Genomic DNA, 18,075 nt, shown 5'->3' on the forward strand with positions numbered 1-18,075 from the left:
AGGATATATGAAAAAGTGACAGGAAAAAGAGTGCAGCTAGAGTGAAGGGGTTGATGAGAATGAAAGAATAAGAGACGAAAACCCCAGCTGGGGGCAAAACTTAGAAAGATTAGATATAACTCCAGAATAAAATTCAAAGAGCCTTTTTTCTTTTAAATGACTGTCAAGTCTTTGCTTTGTAATGATTGCATGGGCATCTTTTCATGATGAGAAATTGGTATTTGGTATTTCTTCTTTTTGAAATATACACAAAAGAAATTTCACCCTGGAGATAATGGCACATCAGCAGTTCAGAGTGCTGCTAAACTACACAGCAACTCCAGTGACTCCTGTGCATGATGATAACACATTTGTGTTGTATACTTGCACAAAATGAAGTTTTATTGGAAAGAGAGTGAGCAAGAGAGAAATAAATAGTGTTGCATTTACATTTAAAGTGTTTAGCAGATGCTCTTATCCACAGTGACTTGTGAAGTTCATAAATAAGACTGTTGTGATCAACAGATGGTAAGCATGTAATTTCCAATGTAATCTGCAAGAAAAATAAATGCTTCCTGTGCAAAAACAAACAAGCGCAGTCTGGTAAATGTAAACCTTATTCAGATACGATAAAACCTTGTTTAACTAAGCCAATGCAAAATGTGCTTTTTTGGGGGGGTATTCCAAGTATTGTTCAATGAGAGAGTCTTCCGCATGCTAAAAAACATCACCTCCACAAAAGCTCATTATGATCGATTGAACCAATTTCAAGGGAACGTAATGAGCAATTATCCTTGCCTGGTGGCACAGTATAGTCTATTGAAGTCAAGACTTGCTGACTTGCATCTACATTCCAGACCTCCGGCCAAAAAAAAAAAAAGGTATAGCTTTCATTAATCCCTAAGTACAATGAATCGTTTCAGGATTTCTCTCATCCTAAGAGATTCTCTGATTTCAGCACCAGTCAGTGGACAGTACCAGTCAGCTCTCCCTGCGGCCAACATTACACTTCTTATTCCGCTTTCCAATGGTTTTAAATGACTTTAATTTTCTACTGTAGCAAATCCAAGAGTGTATTCATTTTAAATGGCAGTTTATTGTAGTGCAGTTGCTCATTATGTGTCGAGTAGGCCTCAGGACTTTGTTGTCAGGTAACCTAAAAATGTCCTTCCTGTGGTAACGTCATATTTAAAAGATTTTATTCAAACCAAAAATAGTAGGCCTATTTTTTTTTACGACTGAATCAGCCTGGATTGATGCATTAAGTTACACCAACAAAAGTCATTTTTTAAGGGTCTGATCCGGCAGTGTGCAGTTTATACAATGATTTTCAGGAGGACTGACATTTTTAAATGGAATATAAATGGAATTTAATAAGAATTTTTCTGCATGCTATCTGTTGAAGGTCATCCTAAATGGTCTTTTTAGCATAACGCATAACTGGTCTGTCATTACAATTTTTAAATGAAACCCTGATAATTTTATAATATATTTTATGAAAATTTGAAGTGATAATGTGAAAATGATACTGTTTTATCTGTGTTCCTTCTGATAATGATTGAGTGGTGTACTGTTGCTATGGTCATTCAGGCAAATACACAGTAAAAACGAATCTATTTAATAAAATTGAGGTAATAATATGCACTCAATCTGCTTGGGCAGATTTTATCCAATGTGTTGAGCAAAGGCTAAATTTAACAGCTATGACGCACTAAAATAAATGAGTCTACCCAACATTTGTCAATTCATTACATGACTAATTAGTGAGTAACTTGAACATTTGATTGTTAATGTACTTTTTTAAGTGCCCCTATTATGCTTTTAAGATAATCAGATATTGTAAAATAACTGTTTGTGAAATTGAATGTAAGTTTCAAAAGTGCATGACAAATAAATTCTCTCCCAATAGAAAGAATCGATTCTGAACTGCCAAAATTACTCACCCAAAACATCAATTTATGCTTCAAAACCTGTCAGTAAATTGCCCAATGCCACCAAATTAATTATTATTATTATTTTCATTGTGTAAGCCAGGTCAAAATGTTTAGATTGTTTGTTTTTAGTGTGTAACAAATGTGCTGTTGTAAGGGTGGGATAAGGATAAGGTCAGGGACAGGTTTAAAGGTGTAAGTGAAGGGTCAACAGTGTAATTAATTATAGATTTAATTACAGCTGTAATTACATGCAGCTCTTTTTATAAGTACAATGTACAGACGTGTATGTACACAACAAGTGTGTTCAAATAATTTATTTAAATGTTAGTACATTGTGAAAGACACCTACATAAAATGTATATAATGTATATTAAGTCTCATTAGAGAATTGAGCCAAAGCGATATGGGGAAAATGTTTAATTTTTGTAGCCATCCACAACCTAAGTGTACAGTATATGCATGTTAATGATGGATAGATGGATGAATGGATGGATGGATGGATGGATGGGTAGATATAAAAGGTTTTACATGCACATGAAGGTGTTTTCTTAAAGATCTGATTGCATGGCAGCACCAAAAACTGCTCACATTCAGTTGAAAGCTCTCCCTCAAATCCCTCCTTAGCAGAGAGAGAGAGAGAGAGAGAGAGAGAGAGAGAGAGAGAGAGAGAGAGAGAGAGAGAGAGAGAGAGAGAGAGAGAGAGAGAGAGGGCGCGCGAGATAGAAAGAGAAACAGAGGGAACCTCTGCTTTACACAGTTGGTCTCAGCTAAGAGCGCGGTTCGTTTCGGCGCAGGGAAGAAACATATGCGATCGGACATCCAGCAGAGCAAATCCGTGAGAGAGTTGACCGGTCAATTGAAGACACGCGCGCAGTTCATTGAAATCACGCAAAACATTACTCAGATTTAAAAGTACCACACTACTGAATTAGCACCAGAATGTTTTTTTTTTTACATCACTCTACAAACGTGACTTTTTGGAGGGTGTTTGAGAGGACCTCAGTTGAAGTGTTTCTTGTATTGGATATAGCCTAAACAATGCTAAACGTTTGAGACTGTGGGACTGAACAAACCTGGCAACTCCAGAGCAAAATCCAGTAACATCCGTCTGGGCTGGAGAGCAGGTGCCTGTCTCTTCTTGAAGAGGAAAATAGACAGAGGATGTGAAAGAAGTGTGGGACAGTGTTTCTGATTTGCAGATGCGTATTTTTGTCGGCGTGTCCTCGTAACGACGTCCAGTAGCCTACTGACTGAAGCGATCGGATCGACGCTCACAGACTGTCCTCTGCCCACTTCCACTCGGTGTAACCCCTGCGAGATCTTCTCCAAAGTAACTTGCTCGCCTGGCTGTCCCTGCAGCCCGCTCATGGGTGACGCTGGACAGGATGGCGTGCTACTACCTTGTGATCAGCTCCACGCACCTAAGCAATGGACACTACCGGAGCATCAAAGGAGTTTTCCGTGGTCCGCTATGCAAAAGCACCGGAGGCGAATCACCGGTAATATAGCCTACTTCTCAAATTGTCTTTTTTGTTTGTTAACGATATCACCACACAATGCGCTATTAGCAACTCATTTAGCATGTTCTGTTCGTTTGGATTGGTTTTGTGTTTTGGTTTCCAGGTCTCTCAGTCAAAAAGTATGTTTATAAAACGCACGTGAAAGCAAAACCTTTGAATGAATATTATTGCACAGGTAAAGAGAGGATTTGATGATCTTAAACTCATGCCATCAACATGACCTTCACTTGTAAACTGCATTAGAATGCAAAATCCCAAAAGCATTTTGTTTTGTGTTGCAAGGATGAGGGATTTATGTGTAAAGCATCACCGCATATCTCAAATGTCAGGCTTGTGAGCGTTGGTAGCTGTATTTGTGCTTTGACCAACAGTGTCTAACAGACTGATGGCAAGTCATGCATTGTTGGACTCAGACAATTGAGCTGTAAAAATGTTAAACTTCAGACCTCAAGCACTATTCTGGTGCTAGGTTAACCCTCTTTTGGGTGTTTACAAGGTGCAGAAACTGAAATCCATTGATGGCCTAATCCATTGTTAAACAAAACTGTGTTTCCTGAGGTGTCTGTCATATTTGAAGTTGCTTTATCCTGAACTGCAGGTGAATTCAGATCATAAGTATGTGGAATTCTTTGCAGGAACTCTTCCACATGTGATTTTATAGTTGTATAGAGTTTGAATTACTTTAAAATTTCATTTTGTTGTTTAACAGTTGTATAATTAGGTAAATTAAAAGGGACATATTATGCAAAATCCACTTTTTTAGCCCTTAAATGCATTTTGTTGTATAATTGGAGTGTTTATAAGTACAGAAAAGATTAAATTATTCTCTTCGGGTGCTTCGTTTATATCTTTATATTCTGTTTTGGTCCTATTTTTCAACCTCTTCAGATTTTTTTGACCCAAGCATTGCAGTTATGCTTTATATAGACCACAAATGTATGATTTATATGAAAAAATTAATGATTTAAAAGCATATGTACCCTTTAAGGCAATATCAGGACATGTTTAGTTCTTAAAGCAATAATGGAGCAGATAGAAACAAGAGAGCAGAGTTTAACCTGCTGGCATTTCCCTCTCAGCCAGTATTATTCCAGCTCCATTCACATGCTTAATTTGGGCTATACTGGGTTATGCGTCTAAACTTTGCAATCGGTCCAGTGTTTTTCCCATAGACATAACAAATACATAGACACTCTATTGGCTGCTGGAGCATACGTCAACGGTGCTGCCAAATTGCGGAGGTCAACTTTATCATACTTCTCATAACGAGAATTAAGATAAATCCCTGTTTCGTGTGCTGCTTGGGGCTGTACAAATCGCCACACAATTGAAAACAGGTCTCGAGGAATTATCTTTCACAAGCAAGACTGAACATTTGTTTCTGGTTGTATTTAGTAAATAGTAATGTTAAGAGGAGAAAAGCCACAACATTGTGATGATATTGTACCATATCATATGTATTGCCATAAAGGATCCATCAGTTATCTTTGTTATTGCCAAAATCGGGTCAATCACAGAAAATGCCTTTTCCACAATTATTAGAAAACTATATTTCATTTAATGTAAAATTATATCTTCACAATTCTTATCCAATAATAAAAATCCAGATAGCCTACATGACAAGCCCGAGCTTTGACAATTCCTTATTAAAAAAAAGTTTTATAAGTCTAACTATCGACATTTTAAATAACTTGAGATGGAACTTTTTGTACACCATGTACAAACCACTGAAATCAGTTGATAATTATAATTTTTTTTATCCAGAAAAACACAGCTCACCATTTACTTGCATTTGATTGCAGTGCAGTCTTGTCCTCTGCAAAATGGCGGACGCGTTGACGTATCGCAGCAACGTTCCAAAGCGGCCAATAGGGCGTCTATGTATTTATTATGTCTATGCTTTTTCCAATCAAGAAAATGATGCATGCTTGTGAAGACACATCAAAGGCCGGCATAAATACGCGAATTGAGACTTGTACCTGATGAATCTTGAGAAAGGGAAGTGTGTGTGTGTATGTGTTTTCCACTTTGGCCCGCCCCACAGGATGGACAGACAGTGAGGGCTGATTGGAAAGAAGCTGGGCTCAGTGGTGATGGTTTTGATGGGTAATTTCAGAGCAGCTGTTGTGAAGGGTGCATTTGCTCTAGCTTAAATCAGAGTGCCATGTTCACTCTAACTCAAAGCATGAGGAGGATACACACACACACAGGCATGCACACAGACTGCAGAATGACATGCTCGAGTTTTTTCAGCCGCTTTGACAGCCCCATTGTCTCTTGCATCAAATCAAGATTATTAATCATTTGCATTATGCTGTGATGTGCTCTTAAAAAGTCAGATATGCAATTAATCATTTTAGATTTGATTAATGCCTTTAACATGTTCATTTTGACGTTCTTTGACGTGGTGCTTTGTTTAAGAAAATTAGGTGCTGTTATGGCCAAAATAAATATGTATGGAAACTGCTCTCATTTAACTAAAGATATGCTTTGGTTTAGTAATAGGAAGTGCTGTCTGTTATGAAGGAAGAGACACTTATGGTAATTATAATATTCACCTATATAGACTGTACACCAGCACACACTCAAAACAAGCATGTCATACTCCAGTTGTTCCCTTTCGTAGTCACTTCGAGTTACGTCAGAAGTGACGGAGATTGGGGATTTCGCATAGAAAGCCAATCCTCTTCGAGTATTAAAACACGAGCCAATGGCATGCATAGCGTACTCCGCCCTACTCCGTGAGTATAAAAGGAGGAAGTGAACGCAACCGCAGTATGTTTTCGCTTCGGAGCCAAGAGAACCTCTTCACTCCTAAAAGCTGATTCAAGACTCTTCGAGAACGAGCGTCCTCTTCAGTGTTGGTGTGACGGCGGTACCCAGCGAGATTTTTGCATTGCCTGCGATCTGAGCAGTGGTCTGCCAGACTTTGCACTTCTCCCTGGTAGCTTCAGCGCTGAAAGAGTGAATTTCTCCTTTCTCTAAAAGTGAAAGTGAAAGAGCTGCACGCGGCACGTCTTTTTAAAGATGGTTCGCCCGTGCCCTTCTGGATGTGGTAGATTTCTGTCATCATCTGATGGTCACGAACGCTGCTTTGTATGCCTGGGCATTCAGCATGCAGCAGCAGCGTTCGTGGATGATTCATGTTCCTTCTGTGGGAGCATGACCATCTCCACACTGAGGTCGAGGCTCAATGATCTCACTAGAGTGAGAGCCCCGGTCCCCCCTACTCGATCGGCTTCCTTCACAAAAGGGGGCCCGTCGACCCGGGGACCCGGCGATCTAACGGTGACGGTGTGGGATAGAGCCCCGACGATTCCTCGGGCCACACCTCCCGCCTCAGTGCGTGAGCCAGCGAGCGCCAGCTCGACTCAGTCGGCTGTCTCTTCGGCGGCGCCGGCTGCTTCTAGCAGCGCTCCAGATGATGATGTGATGTCTATCACTGCATCACTAGGCGGGCTTGAGTCCTCGGGAGAGGAAGATGCGGCTGCGTTGCCCCCTTCGGGAGTGCCAGCGTTGCCCGTGTCAGATCCCGAGCTGACGGCCATGCTGTCTCGAGCCGCTGGGAGTATCGGGCTAGAATGGAAACCTCCATCCTGCCCCGATCTCTCGCGGATGGATAACTGGTATCTGGACAAAGCTGCCGCCGCAAGGCCACGGCCAACTCCGATACCTTTTTTCCCCGAGCTGCATGCGGAGTTATCGCGCTCTTGGGGGGCTCCTTTGTCCACTCGAGAGCGCGATCTCTCCCCCGCCTTTCCCCCCCTCGACGGTGGGGCCGCCCGTGGGTACACTGGGATGCCCCCGGTGGAGCGCTCTGTTGCGATGCAGCTGTGTCCACAGAGCGCCTCCACCCGTGGTCCTCCTAAGCACCCATCCAAAGCCTGTGGGTTCTCGTCTGCTATGGCGGCGCGAGCCTATAGAGCGGCGGGACAGGCGGCCTCCGCTTTGCATGCCATGAGCACTTTGCAGGTCTTCCAAGCGAAGGTGCTCAGAGACATGCACGAGGGCGGGACTGACTCGACGGCATTTAAAGAATTGCGGTCCGCCACTGACCTTGCTCTCCGGGCAACGAAAGTGGCCGCTCGCGCCGTCGGTCAGGTGATGGCCACTTCGGTGGTTCAGGAGCGCCATCTCTGGCTCAACCTGGCAGATACGCGGAGCGCTGAGCGGACTCGTCTGCTCGACGCTCCGCTCTCCCAGGTTGGCCTTTTCGGCGGTGCGGTCGAGGACTTCGCCCAGCAGTTCTCCACCGCTCAGAAGCAGACGGAGGCCATCAAACACATCCTGCCCCGGCGACCAGCTGCTGCCTCCACCCAGTCATCGGCGCAGGTGCCTCCCTCTGCTCGCCGCCGAGGACGCCCCCCTGCGGCTCCCCTCCCTCCCGCCCGGCCCCAGCAGCAGCCTTCACCCGGGCCCCGGCGTCGAGGAGGCCGCAGGCCGGCGTCACAGCCCCCTCAGGCCGCTCGCCCCGCTAAACGCCAGGCCAAGCGAAGATCCTGACACGGGCCGCTCAGTGACGATCTCGAGTCTTTCCCAGGAGGCGGTAGCAGGCCCCCTCCTTCCCCCGGTGGAGGGCCGGGGGAGAATCTTTTGTTCTCAGCTCCCCGCTGCTCACCCACGGGTGGGCAGCACCCTGAACTGGTTAAAGAAAGACTTGACATCCTCACTGAGCTCACAGACTGGAGTGGGTGCGCTCGATGCCCCCGTGCGTCAGCCCACACACTCCTCTCTGTCTCTGAGGGCGCGGAAGGGTGCGTGTGTCGTCCCAGGGCTACACCAATCCCTTCCCCCTCTGTCGCCAGACCCCCGGCAGAACAGACCCCCGTGGAACGCTCCGCTTTCCCTGGTCCCTTCTGTCGGGGAGCGGGCTTCGACGCATCCGAGCGGGGTAACTCCTGCACGCGTGCCAGTCGACCCGCACCGCTGCCCCTCCGGGGGGACGTCTGTGGTTCGCATGACCCCGTTGGCTCATTTCCTGGAAGCCTGGCTAGCGCTTCCTGGGATATCCCGCTGGGTCATCAGAACGATCAGACTCGGCTACGCGATTCAGTTCGCACGGTCTCCTCCCCGCTTCACGGGAGTTCGCTCCACGATGGTCGGTGGCAATGCCCCAGTCTTGAGAGCGGAGATTGCGACCCTGCTGGCGAAGGGTGCAATCGAGACGGTCCCTCCAGCCGAGGTGAGGTCCGGGTTTTACAGCCCCTACTTCATTGTCCCCAAAAAGACCGGTGGGTTACGACCGATCCTGGACCTGCGCATTTTGAACCGTTCTCTCCATCGACTACCGTTCAAAATGCTCACGGCCAAACGCATTTTCGAATGTGTTCGGTATCAGGATTGGTTTGCAGCGATCGACCTGAAGGACGCGTACTTCCATGTGTCCATTTTACCTCGACACAGACCGTTTCTTCGGTTTGCCTTCGAGGGCCAGGCATATCAGTACGCCGTTCTCCCATTCGGGTTAGCTCTGTCCCCTTGCGTCTTCACGAAGATCGTCGAGGCAGCCCTTGTTCCCCTTCGCGAACACGGGGTTCGCATCCTGAATTATCTCGACGACTGGCTGATACTAGCACACTCTCGAGCTCAGCTTTGCGAACACAGAGACCTGGTGCTCCGGCACCTAGCCCGTCTGGGCCTTCGGGTCAACCGGGAAAAGAGCAAACTTTGCCCCGTGCAGAGGATCTCTTTTCTCGGCGTGGAGATAGACTCGGTCGCCATGTCCGCGCAGCTCACGAACGAGCGCGCGCACTCACTGCTGACTTGTCTTCGACAGTTCGAGGGCAAGAGTGCGGTTCCACTGAAACTATTTCAGAGGCTCCTGGGGCATATGGCATCCGCGGCCGCGGCAACGCCGCTCGGTTTGCTTCATATGAGACCGCTTCAGCTGTGGCTTCGCGATCGAGTCCCGAGGTGGGCATGGCATCGCGGCTCGCTCCGAGTCCCAGTGACTCCGGCATGCCGGCGAACCTTCTTCCCGTGGTCGAACCTCAGCTTCTTACGGACCGGCGTCCCTATTCAGCGAGTTTCCAGGCATCTCGTTGTCTCCACGGATGCATCTACCACGGGTTGGGGTGCCATGTGCAATGGGCATGCAGCCGCCGGTTCCTGGACAGGAGCCCAGCGCCTCATGCACATCAATTGCCTCGAGCTGTTGGCAGTACGGCTCGCCCTACACCGCTTCCGAGCGTTACTCAAGGGCCAGCATGTGCTTGTCCGCTCAGACAACACTACGGCAGTAGCGTACATCAACCACCAGGGGGGTCTACGCTCACGCCAGTTGTCGCAGCTCGCCCGCCACCTCTTGATATGGAGTCAGAAGCACCTGAGGTCCCTTCGTGCAGTGTACATTCCTGGAGACCGGAACTGGGCGGCCGACGAGCTGTCCCGGGTCCGTCCCCTCTCCGGCGAGTGGCGACTCCATCCCCAGTCGGTCCAGCTGATTTGGGACGAGTTCGGGGAGGCACAGATAGACCTGTTCGCCTCTCGGGACTCGTCCCACTGCGCCCAGTTTTATTCTCTGACCCGCGGCACTCTCGGCTCGGATGCGCTGGCGCACAGCTGGCCACGGGGCCCACGCAAGTATGCGTTTCCCCCAGTGAGCCTCCTTGCACGGGTGTTGTGCAAGATCAAGGAGGACGAGGAGCAGGTCTTGCTGGTAGCCCCCTACTGGCCCACCAAGACGTGGTTCTCCGATCTCATGCTCCTCGCGACAGCACCTCCTTGGCCTATTCCTCTGAGACAAGACCTACTCTCTCAGAGACGGGGCACTCTGTGGCACCCTCGTCCCGATCTTTGGAGGCTGCACGTGTGGCTCCTGGACGGGACGAGGCAGGTTTGAGTTCGCTGCCACCTGCGGTGGCGGCAACCATCACTTCCGCAAGAGCGTCGTCCACGAGACACCTTTATGCGTTGAAGTGGAACCTCTTCGTCAATTGGTGCTCTTCTCGCGGAGAAGACCCCCGGAGATGTTCGATCAGTGTCGTGCTTTCCTTCCTGCAAGAAGGGTTGGAGCGCAGGCTGTCGCCCTCCACCCTTAAGGTTTACGTCGCGGCCATTGCCGCTTCTCATGAAGCAGTGGAAGGTAAGTCCTTAGGGAAGCACGACCTGGTCATCAGGTTCCTGAGGGGAGCGAGGAGGCTGCATCCGCCTCGTCCTCCCCTCGTACCCTCTTGGGACCTCTCGGTAGTTTTAAGTGCTCTGCAGAGGCATCCCTTTGAGCCTTTGCAATCGGTAGAGTTAAAGTTTCTGTCCATGAAGACAGCACTCCTGGTTGCATTGGCCTCCATCAAGAGGGTGGGGGACCTGCACGCATTCTCCGTTGACGAAGCGTGCCTGGAGTTCGGGCCGGCTTACTCTCACGTGATCCTGAGACCCCGGCCTGGATATGTGCCCAAGGTTCCCACCACTCCCTTCCGGGACCAGGTGGTGAACCTGCAAGCGCTGCCCCCGGAGGAGGCAGACCCAGCCTTGGCACTGCTCTGTCCGGTACGTGCTCTCCGCACCTATGTCGACAGAACGCAGTGTTTCAGGACCTCAGACCAGCTCTTTGTCTGTCATGGAGGGAGCCAGAAGGGAAGGGCTCTCTCAAAGCAACGGCTGTCCCACTGGATAGTGGATGCCATTGCTTTGTCTTACCAGCAGCAAGGCCTTCCGTGCCCCCTTGGTGTGACGGCCCATTCCACTCGGAGTGTAGCCTCCTCTTGGGCTTTAGCGCACGGCGCCTCGCTAACAGACATCTGCAGAGCTGCAGGCTGGGCGACACCCAACACCTTCGCCAGATTCTATAATCTGCGAATTGAGCCGGTATCCTCTCACGTACTCGTTTCGGCCAGTTCTGGATCCGCTCAGGTGTCTTCGCTTGCTCGCCACTCCACTCCCCGGACTGGATAAGTGCGATATTTCCTCAGTTCTTCCATTGAAGTCTTGAGTCCTCCAGCACCGACGATGCGGGCACCACTGCGTTGCTCTGGATGCTAGCTAGGTGCCTCCATGCGCACGGTTCCCCATGGTAACCGTCTCATGTGTATTATCCACTGTAAGCCTCTCTGAGCATGTGTCTTCCCTTGGCAAGCCATCTGCCACCCCTGGAGTTTAAATCAGTAGCCACCTGCGGTTGGTACTCCAGTGTTCCATATGCGTTCCTATGTGGCCATATGTGTATTCATAAGTCCTCCCTTCGGTAGGCAGCTGGTAGCATGTCCCCTTCGGGATATGTTTCCCAGTGTACCTTGGTAATCCTGTGTCAAAGTCGGATCCCCAAAAAAAAAAAAAAAAAAAAGAGGTAAGGCTCGGGGGTTCAGTCTTCGCAGGGCACTGGAAGACAGCTTGAAGATGGCGTGATGGCACAGACCCCCAATCTCCGTCACTTCTGACGTAACTCGAAGTGACTACGAAAGGGAACGTCTCGGTTACGTATGTAACCCTCGTTCCCTGAGTAGGGAACGGAGACGTTACGTCTCCCTGCCACTTCTGCTGTATCGCTGGGTAGAGGCCGAGTTCAGTCTTGGCTCCTCAGCGAAGACATACTGCGGTTGCGTTCACTTTCTCCTTTTATACTCACGGAGTAGGGCGGAGTACGCTATGCAAATTTCCGCAGCCCCAAGGCATTGCATGCCATTGGCTCGTGTTTTAATACTCGAAGAGGATTGGCTTTCTATGCGAAATCCCCAATCTCCGTCACTTCTGACGTAACGTCTCCGTTCCCTACTCAGGGAACGAGGGTTACATACGTAACCGAGACGTTCTCTATCCCAGCACCAGAGGGCACCTCACTGGTGCACTGCAAAGTTGGCACTGCAGGTTGTTTGTTTTAATGACACGGTATAATGTTGTCAGCAATAAAGAAAATAAAATCTAGTTAAAACCCCAATGTGCTAGGTTATTAGAAATGCACTCTTTGTATTTATTGTGGCTTCATGTTTCCAAAAAACTTTTATAGGCCTACCATTTTCAAAGAAAAGTTTCTTATAGAAATGTCATGAGGTGTAACTATCAAGTATGAAGTACAACAATTTTTTAAAATTTTCTGAAATGATTTTTACTTAAAAAATCTCAATAGAAATGAATCACTAATTATTCATTCATAAATATAATTTTTAAAGATTCATAAACATAATTTTTTGGTGAGTTTCACCAAATTAACATAAACTAACCTTGCCCTAAAAACAGTTGTATCATCCTGATTTTTCATACTTTATGCCTCAAAAAATATTAGTGAATTTAATTCACAAATGAAAACATGCTCATCCTAAGAGAAGTATTCACATAGTCTGTTATGAATAGAATTTATGTATTCCTTGATCATTTTTTTGAATCCAATTTCTCTCCCCTCCAGACCAGCATATGATTGTCATAAATAAGATATTCTACAGATTCTGCTCTTTAGAACAGCAAAACAGCTGAAACTTCCTTAGTTTCCTTAAGACCAAAACTAAACCTTACCGAAACTCATCTTTGAGTCTCCCGTGGGATGTCATGTTGCTCAGTGAGATGTCCCAGGCGAGTACTTATGTGGATCATCTTTCCGCTACAGCAGTCAACACCTGTTCGTATGCACTGTGGTTCACCCAGTACCATCAAGGTCGTCTTATGGGGCTCCATCTCCACTTTATGAGGAGAGGCTCCAAGCAGATCTTAAGCTGAACTCGCTCAGAATCTGGGTTATTCCCTCTCACTCCGCCCATGACGTGGTGTGGATGTTTGATGTCGAGCTGCAACAGGGACCCAGTTTGCATTCCAAACTGCCATCTCCCACCACATTTTTAAAACATGCATACTACTGAAGACTCAAGGCATATGTTGATAGCTCTGCCTGCATGAGTGAGACACAAATGCACAATTTATGTGCAGAAGGCAGTGAGGCAGTTGAATTAGTTCTAAAACATTGCAGCTATATATTGCGTTAGGTAAGGGGCTTGTCAGTTTGCATTGACTGCAGCTGAGATAAAGTGGCATTTAACAATTTCACACAAGCATTGTCTTCTATAATGAGATTTATTTTTTTGTAATTCAATTGGATTTTTCATAATGAAGAAATGAATGAGGTAGGCCTATAATTTTCTATTATTTGCTTTGGGTTAAATTTTTAAGTCTCTATGATTGCATTTTATACCTTTATTTGATGGAAATATTGTGGAATATTATTACAATTTAAAATAACTTTTCTTTTTGACTATATCTTAAAATGTAATTCATTAATTATTTCATGTTTTACCTGTGTAGTCAGATGACCTTTAATGACTCAAATGTCAGGCTGGTTTGAAAACCAAGGAGATTTCTTTGCTAGTCTATAGTTATGGATTATTGAGTTTACTATTCCTGCTACTTGCATATTAGATTTTGAATAATTTTGAACTGCTGCCAGTCGATTTATATAATTCCACTCTGTGCTTTCTAGTTAAGAGCTGCCAAAGAAACTGTTATCTGTGATGCCACAACTTGCATTTTGACACTGTACCAAATAATAAAATTAATTAACAAAAACGAGCAGGTGCTCAAAAGTTTATTTTGGCCTCGTAGGGCTGTCATGTGGAGAGGCAATTGTCCAAGTGCACACTATATAAACACACACTAATAAGTGTATACTGTAGTAGTTTCTAGTTTAAAGGGATACTCCACCCAAAAATTAAAACTTTGTCATCATTCATCACCCTCAAGTTGTAGCAAATCGGTATGAGTTTCTTCTGCTGAACACAAAGGAAGATATTTTGAAGAATATCATGGGGGTGAGTAAATGATCAGGAAGGTTTCATTTTGAGGTGGACGATACAGTGGAAGCCATTATGGGGACGATTAGGAAGCCATGGACAAAGGCCTATGGTCAAATTTGGCCAGGATGCTGGGGTTACATCCCTAGTCTTTTTTGAATTGAAAGACATAGGATTTTTTTATGAACACAGAGAGTCCTCGGTTTAAAGTATCATTTGAAGGACGGTGGTTTTTGAAAGTATCGTGTCTCCATCATACCCACACAGACTGCAGGTTAAGCACCTCCTGCTGGCCACACTAACACCTCTTCCAGCAGCAACCTAGTTTTCCCAATAGGTCCCACATTCAGGTACTGACCAGGCTCAACCCTGCTTAGCTTCAGAGGGCAACCAGTCTTCGGCTACTGGGAGATAGATGCTGGGAAGGTCAAAGATTAGTTGTATTGCCTTCCTTGTCCCTATATTTGTCCCCATAACATAGGGGATACCTGATCCAACCACACACACGCGCACACAGAGATGTATAATATGTATTTATGCACTTAAATAAATGCTCCTTCTCAATGCACGCAAATCAACACGTCCCGAATATAGGCTACTCAGTCTGGAAGTTTTGATATCTCATTTGGCATGTGATTATGTGGTTCAGTGCTACAGTATAGATGTTATATTACAGCTATTGCTATTATTTTGCTTAATAATATGTTATTTTGAAAGTTTAAAGGTTCATTTGATACTTTATTTGTTATTTTTCTCACTGTCTGTCAGTGTAAATGGCTTACTAATGATTCCGGCTGTTGTGGTAATGAGTGGCTACTGCTGTTCTTAGCTCAGCTCTTTTTGAGGGGCGTTAGCACTGTTGCTGTGCTAATGGAGTGTAGCAGGCGGTGTTTAATATTCAGCCCCAGGCCTGGCCACAGCCGTCCTCTGAGTTTGCCTGTCTGAAACTCTTTGTGTTGGCTTGTCCTGACGTTAACACGGCCGGGGAACTCTAATCACACGGGAAGGCTAATGAATCACTCTCTCCTTTCAGCTTACTGTGCAGAAAAATACAAACAAACGTGTCCACAAGTGCACAGACTTTACTTAACACACAATGATGGACCCTTTTCACTTAAACACATTTGTGGGTCATTTCTGCAATGTTAATTTGCCCGATTAACTGATTAAATGCTTCAGGAGAGTCTAATTAATCAAAGAGGTCATCCTACATTTGCAGGCACACAGCGGCACATAGCAGCGGTCTCCTGTGCCTCCAGTCTTTCTGCTTTTAATCCGAAAAAAAAAAAAAAAAAATCCTGACATAGCGTGGGAGGAAGTAACAATAGACAAGAATCCACATTGTTTTCAAACCGTAGGCAGAATTGGATGTTCATTAATGGCCCTTACTTACTGTAATTATGCAATGAATTAAAAGAAAGGTGAGGTGGAAGACAGAATGAGAGAGAGAGAGAGAGAGAGAGAGAGAGAGTGCTTGAGGCTGGCACTGCCAAAAGTATCTCAGCCTTACACTGTTTTAACAAGGTTGCTGAGAATGACAGAATGGGTCTTGCTGGGTACCGGCAAACACAATATAAATGGCTGGAGGATTTTCTAACATGTTTGAAAGCAATTTGTCCAGGCACTCAAAGGCCATTCTAATCAGAGGAAATGATTGTTAATGGCCTGTAAGTGTTTCTAAATGGGTCTAGAGGAGAGAAAGAGAGGGGGAGAGAGGAACACGTTTACGTCTCTAAGGTGCCTTGTTCCCTCTCCATCCCTCAACAATCTTTTCTAAGAACAATGGTTAATGATAAGCTTAATTTGATGAATGAATGCAAAGCTGATAAACAAGAAAATCATTAAAAATTATCATCTCAATCCACTGATTCATCTCAGTCAGAAAACCTGATACAAATGCCTTGCTTAAAGGAGTCGTTCACTTTAAAAAAAAAAAAAAAAAGTCTTTTGCTGATAATTTTGCAAATCCCATATTTTTCGCTTTTCTTGTGCTCATATGATTGAGGTTGTGTGCTCTTGTGTCATGTAAAAAGATTTTATTGGTGTAAGTGAAGTTGGGAGGCTGGCTACTAGAGTCATTTTTACAGTGAGTTGCTACAGTGGGTCTGTTGTCATGGGGATAACATTGTCAGAAGTGGAGGTTGTGCAATTATTTTGATAGACTACATTTTTTGTTGTATCAAACGATTGGGTAAGAATGAGAGTATTTTTTGAGGCTGGAGCTGGACTGTGTGTGTCAGGTTTGTAAGGACCATTGTGAGGACCAAATGTGGCCAGAAAGATGGTAAATCCTGAAATAACAAACATTGTGTGGGCCATAATAACCGTAACCAACAGAAATGAGTTTTCCAGAATGCAGTGCACTTACCCCCTTGAACAAGGTAAACAGCATAACCACTTCAGAATTGTTGTAGTGTGTGCTGACAAAGCGTTAGACAGCGCTCACTGAACTACCGGCTCATTTACGTTAATTGGCTCTCCACTTTCATTCGGATTAAAGCCAAAATCTTCCCACACCGGAACTGTCTATTGCGGCTTTGAATCCAAGTCCATTTACACTCTTCCATTCCATTAGCTGTAGTCTTTAAGAAAACTTTAAATAACGCCTCAGATGAGATCGATAAGCCAAAATGTTGATGACATTCATTTTTATGTAAACATGGGAAATGTATCATGCCACCAAAAATATACAGGTCATGGCCTACTGGTCTACAATATATTAAAATTCTACACTATTTCGTCGAAATAAATATTTAAAAAAATCATTTGTTTTAAATACTACTGGTGAATCTAAAGTAATCTAATGCAGAATTGAGAATGCAGAATTAAATAACCAATATTAACTGAATCCAACTGATTTAAAACATCCCTTAGAAGAAAGGGTTCTATATAGAAATGTAAATGGTTCTTTCAGGTTACTAGGGTTCTAAGAGTAGTAATGTATATGGTTCCAATATATTGTGTATCCCTATATGCTTACATCTTAACTTATCTTTTTCTACCAAATCTGTGCGTTTTTATTCTTGATTTGCGTGTCAAGATAAATTATTGTATTGTGAATCACAGATGTTTTTGTTGTGACTGTATGCATGAAGTTGTTTTGTGGAGCTCTAATTTTGAGTACAAAGCCGAGGAGGAGAAGCCATCCGTTGAGAGTACTAATTAAAGCCTGGAGATTTTTCAGGCAGGGTGTACTGACATTTAGTCACACAGTAACCTGCAATAAACAAACTGAAAGTGAGAGGTTTTCATACGAGTTTTGCTACCCGACTGTCACCATCAGTAGCTGCTGATGTACTCGATGAATGAGAGAGTCTCTCTCTTTCTGTGTGTGTATTTTAGTGGGCGATGAAGAAAGAAAAAGTGAGAAGCTGAGGAATACAGTGATGGTACAACAAGCAAGCTAATTTTATTCAGCTGATAAGGCTGTAACGGGCTAAATTTAATACAGCGGAAACAAAATAATATTCCTCTGACATTTTGAGAGTGGAAGGAGGCTCATTCTCTGTGTTTTTCACCATCTAAAACAGTAGAATGAGAGCTAGTGCTGCTTAATAGCAGAAATATTCGTGCATTTCCTTTCCTCTTCCTTCTTGCAGACACCAAAATAAACTACACTTCAATTTATTGGGCCAATCCCAAACATTCCCTGCTCTAGCAAAACCGATTTGTCTCCCTGGACACTTCACAGCAGCTGTTTTTAAGATCTCTCTTACGCACACGTTTCTGAGGAAACCCTTTTCCCTCAGAAGATATTTCAGTGATTATTAGTTCATGTTGGGAACAGTAATTGCATTGTCACAGCAAGCACCACAAAATCATAGTCTCACTAATCATCAATTTAACTACTTCATCAATCACCGTTTCTCTGCTCTGTTATCCATTAAGCATCCTGACTAACTGTGCTTGGTAATTCGTAGGCTGAAGTCTGGC

The 18,075-nt window shown here is 45.0% G+C and overlaps 1 protein-coding gene across 1 annotated transcript in view; it reads left to right on the forward strand.

The window, feature by feature from the left end:
• The first annotated feature begins 2,610 nt into the window (after window positions 1-2,610).
• The window catches only part of znf804b (zinc finger protein 804B), a 198,794-nt gene continuing 183,329 nt past the window's right edge, over window positions 2,611-18,075 (forward strand). Inside the window, exon 1 of the mRNA XM_089117712.1 lies at window positions 2,611-3,412. Coding sequence (XP_088973838.1) covers window positions 3,299-3,412 — 114 coding nt within the window. The 5' untranslated portion in view covers window positions 2,611-3,298. The remainder of the gene's footprint in view (window positions 3,413-18,075) is intronic.

Source organism: Pimephales promelas, chromosome 12, assembly GCF_988280905.1.
Source record: "Pimephales promelas chromosome 12, fPimPro1.hap1.1, whole genome shotgun sequence".
NCBI classification, from domain to species: Eukaryota; Metazoa; Chordata; class Actinopteri; order Cypriniformes; family Leuciscidae; genus Pimephales; species Pimephales promelas.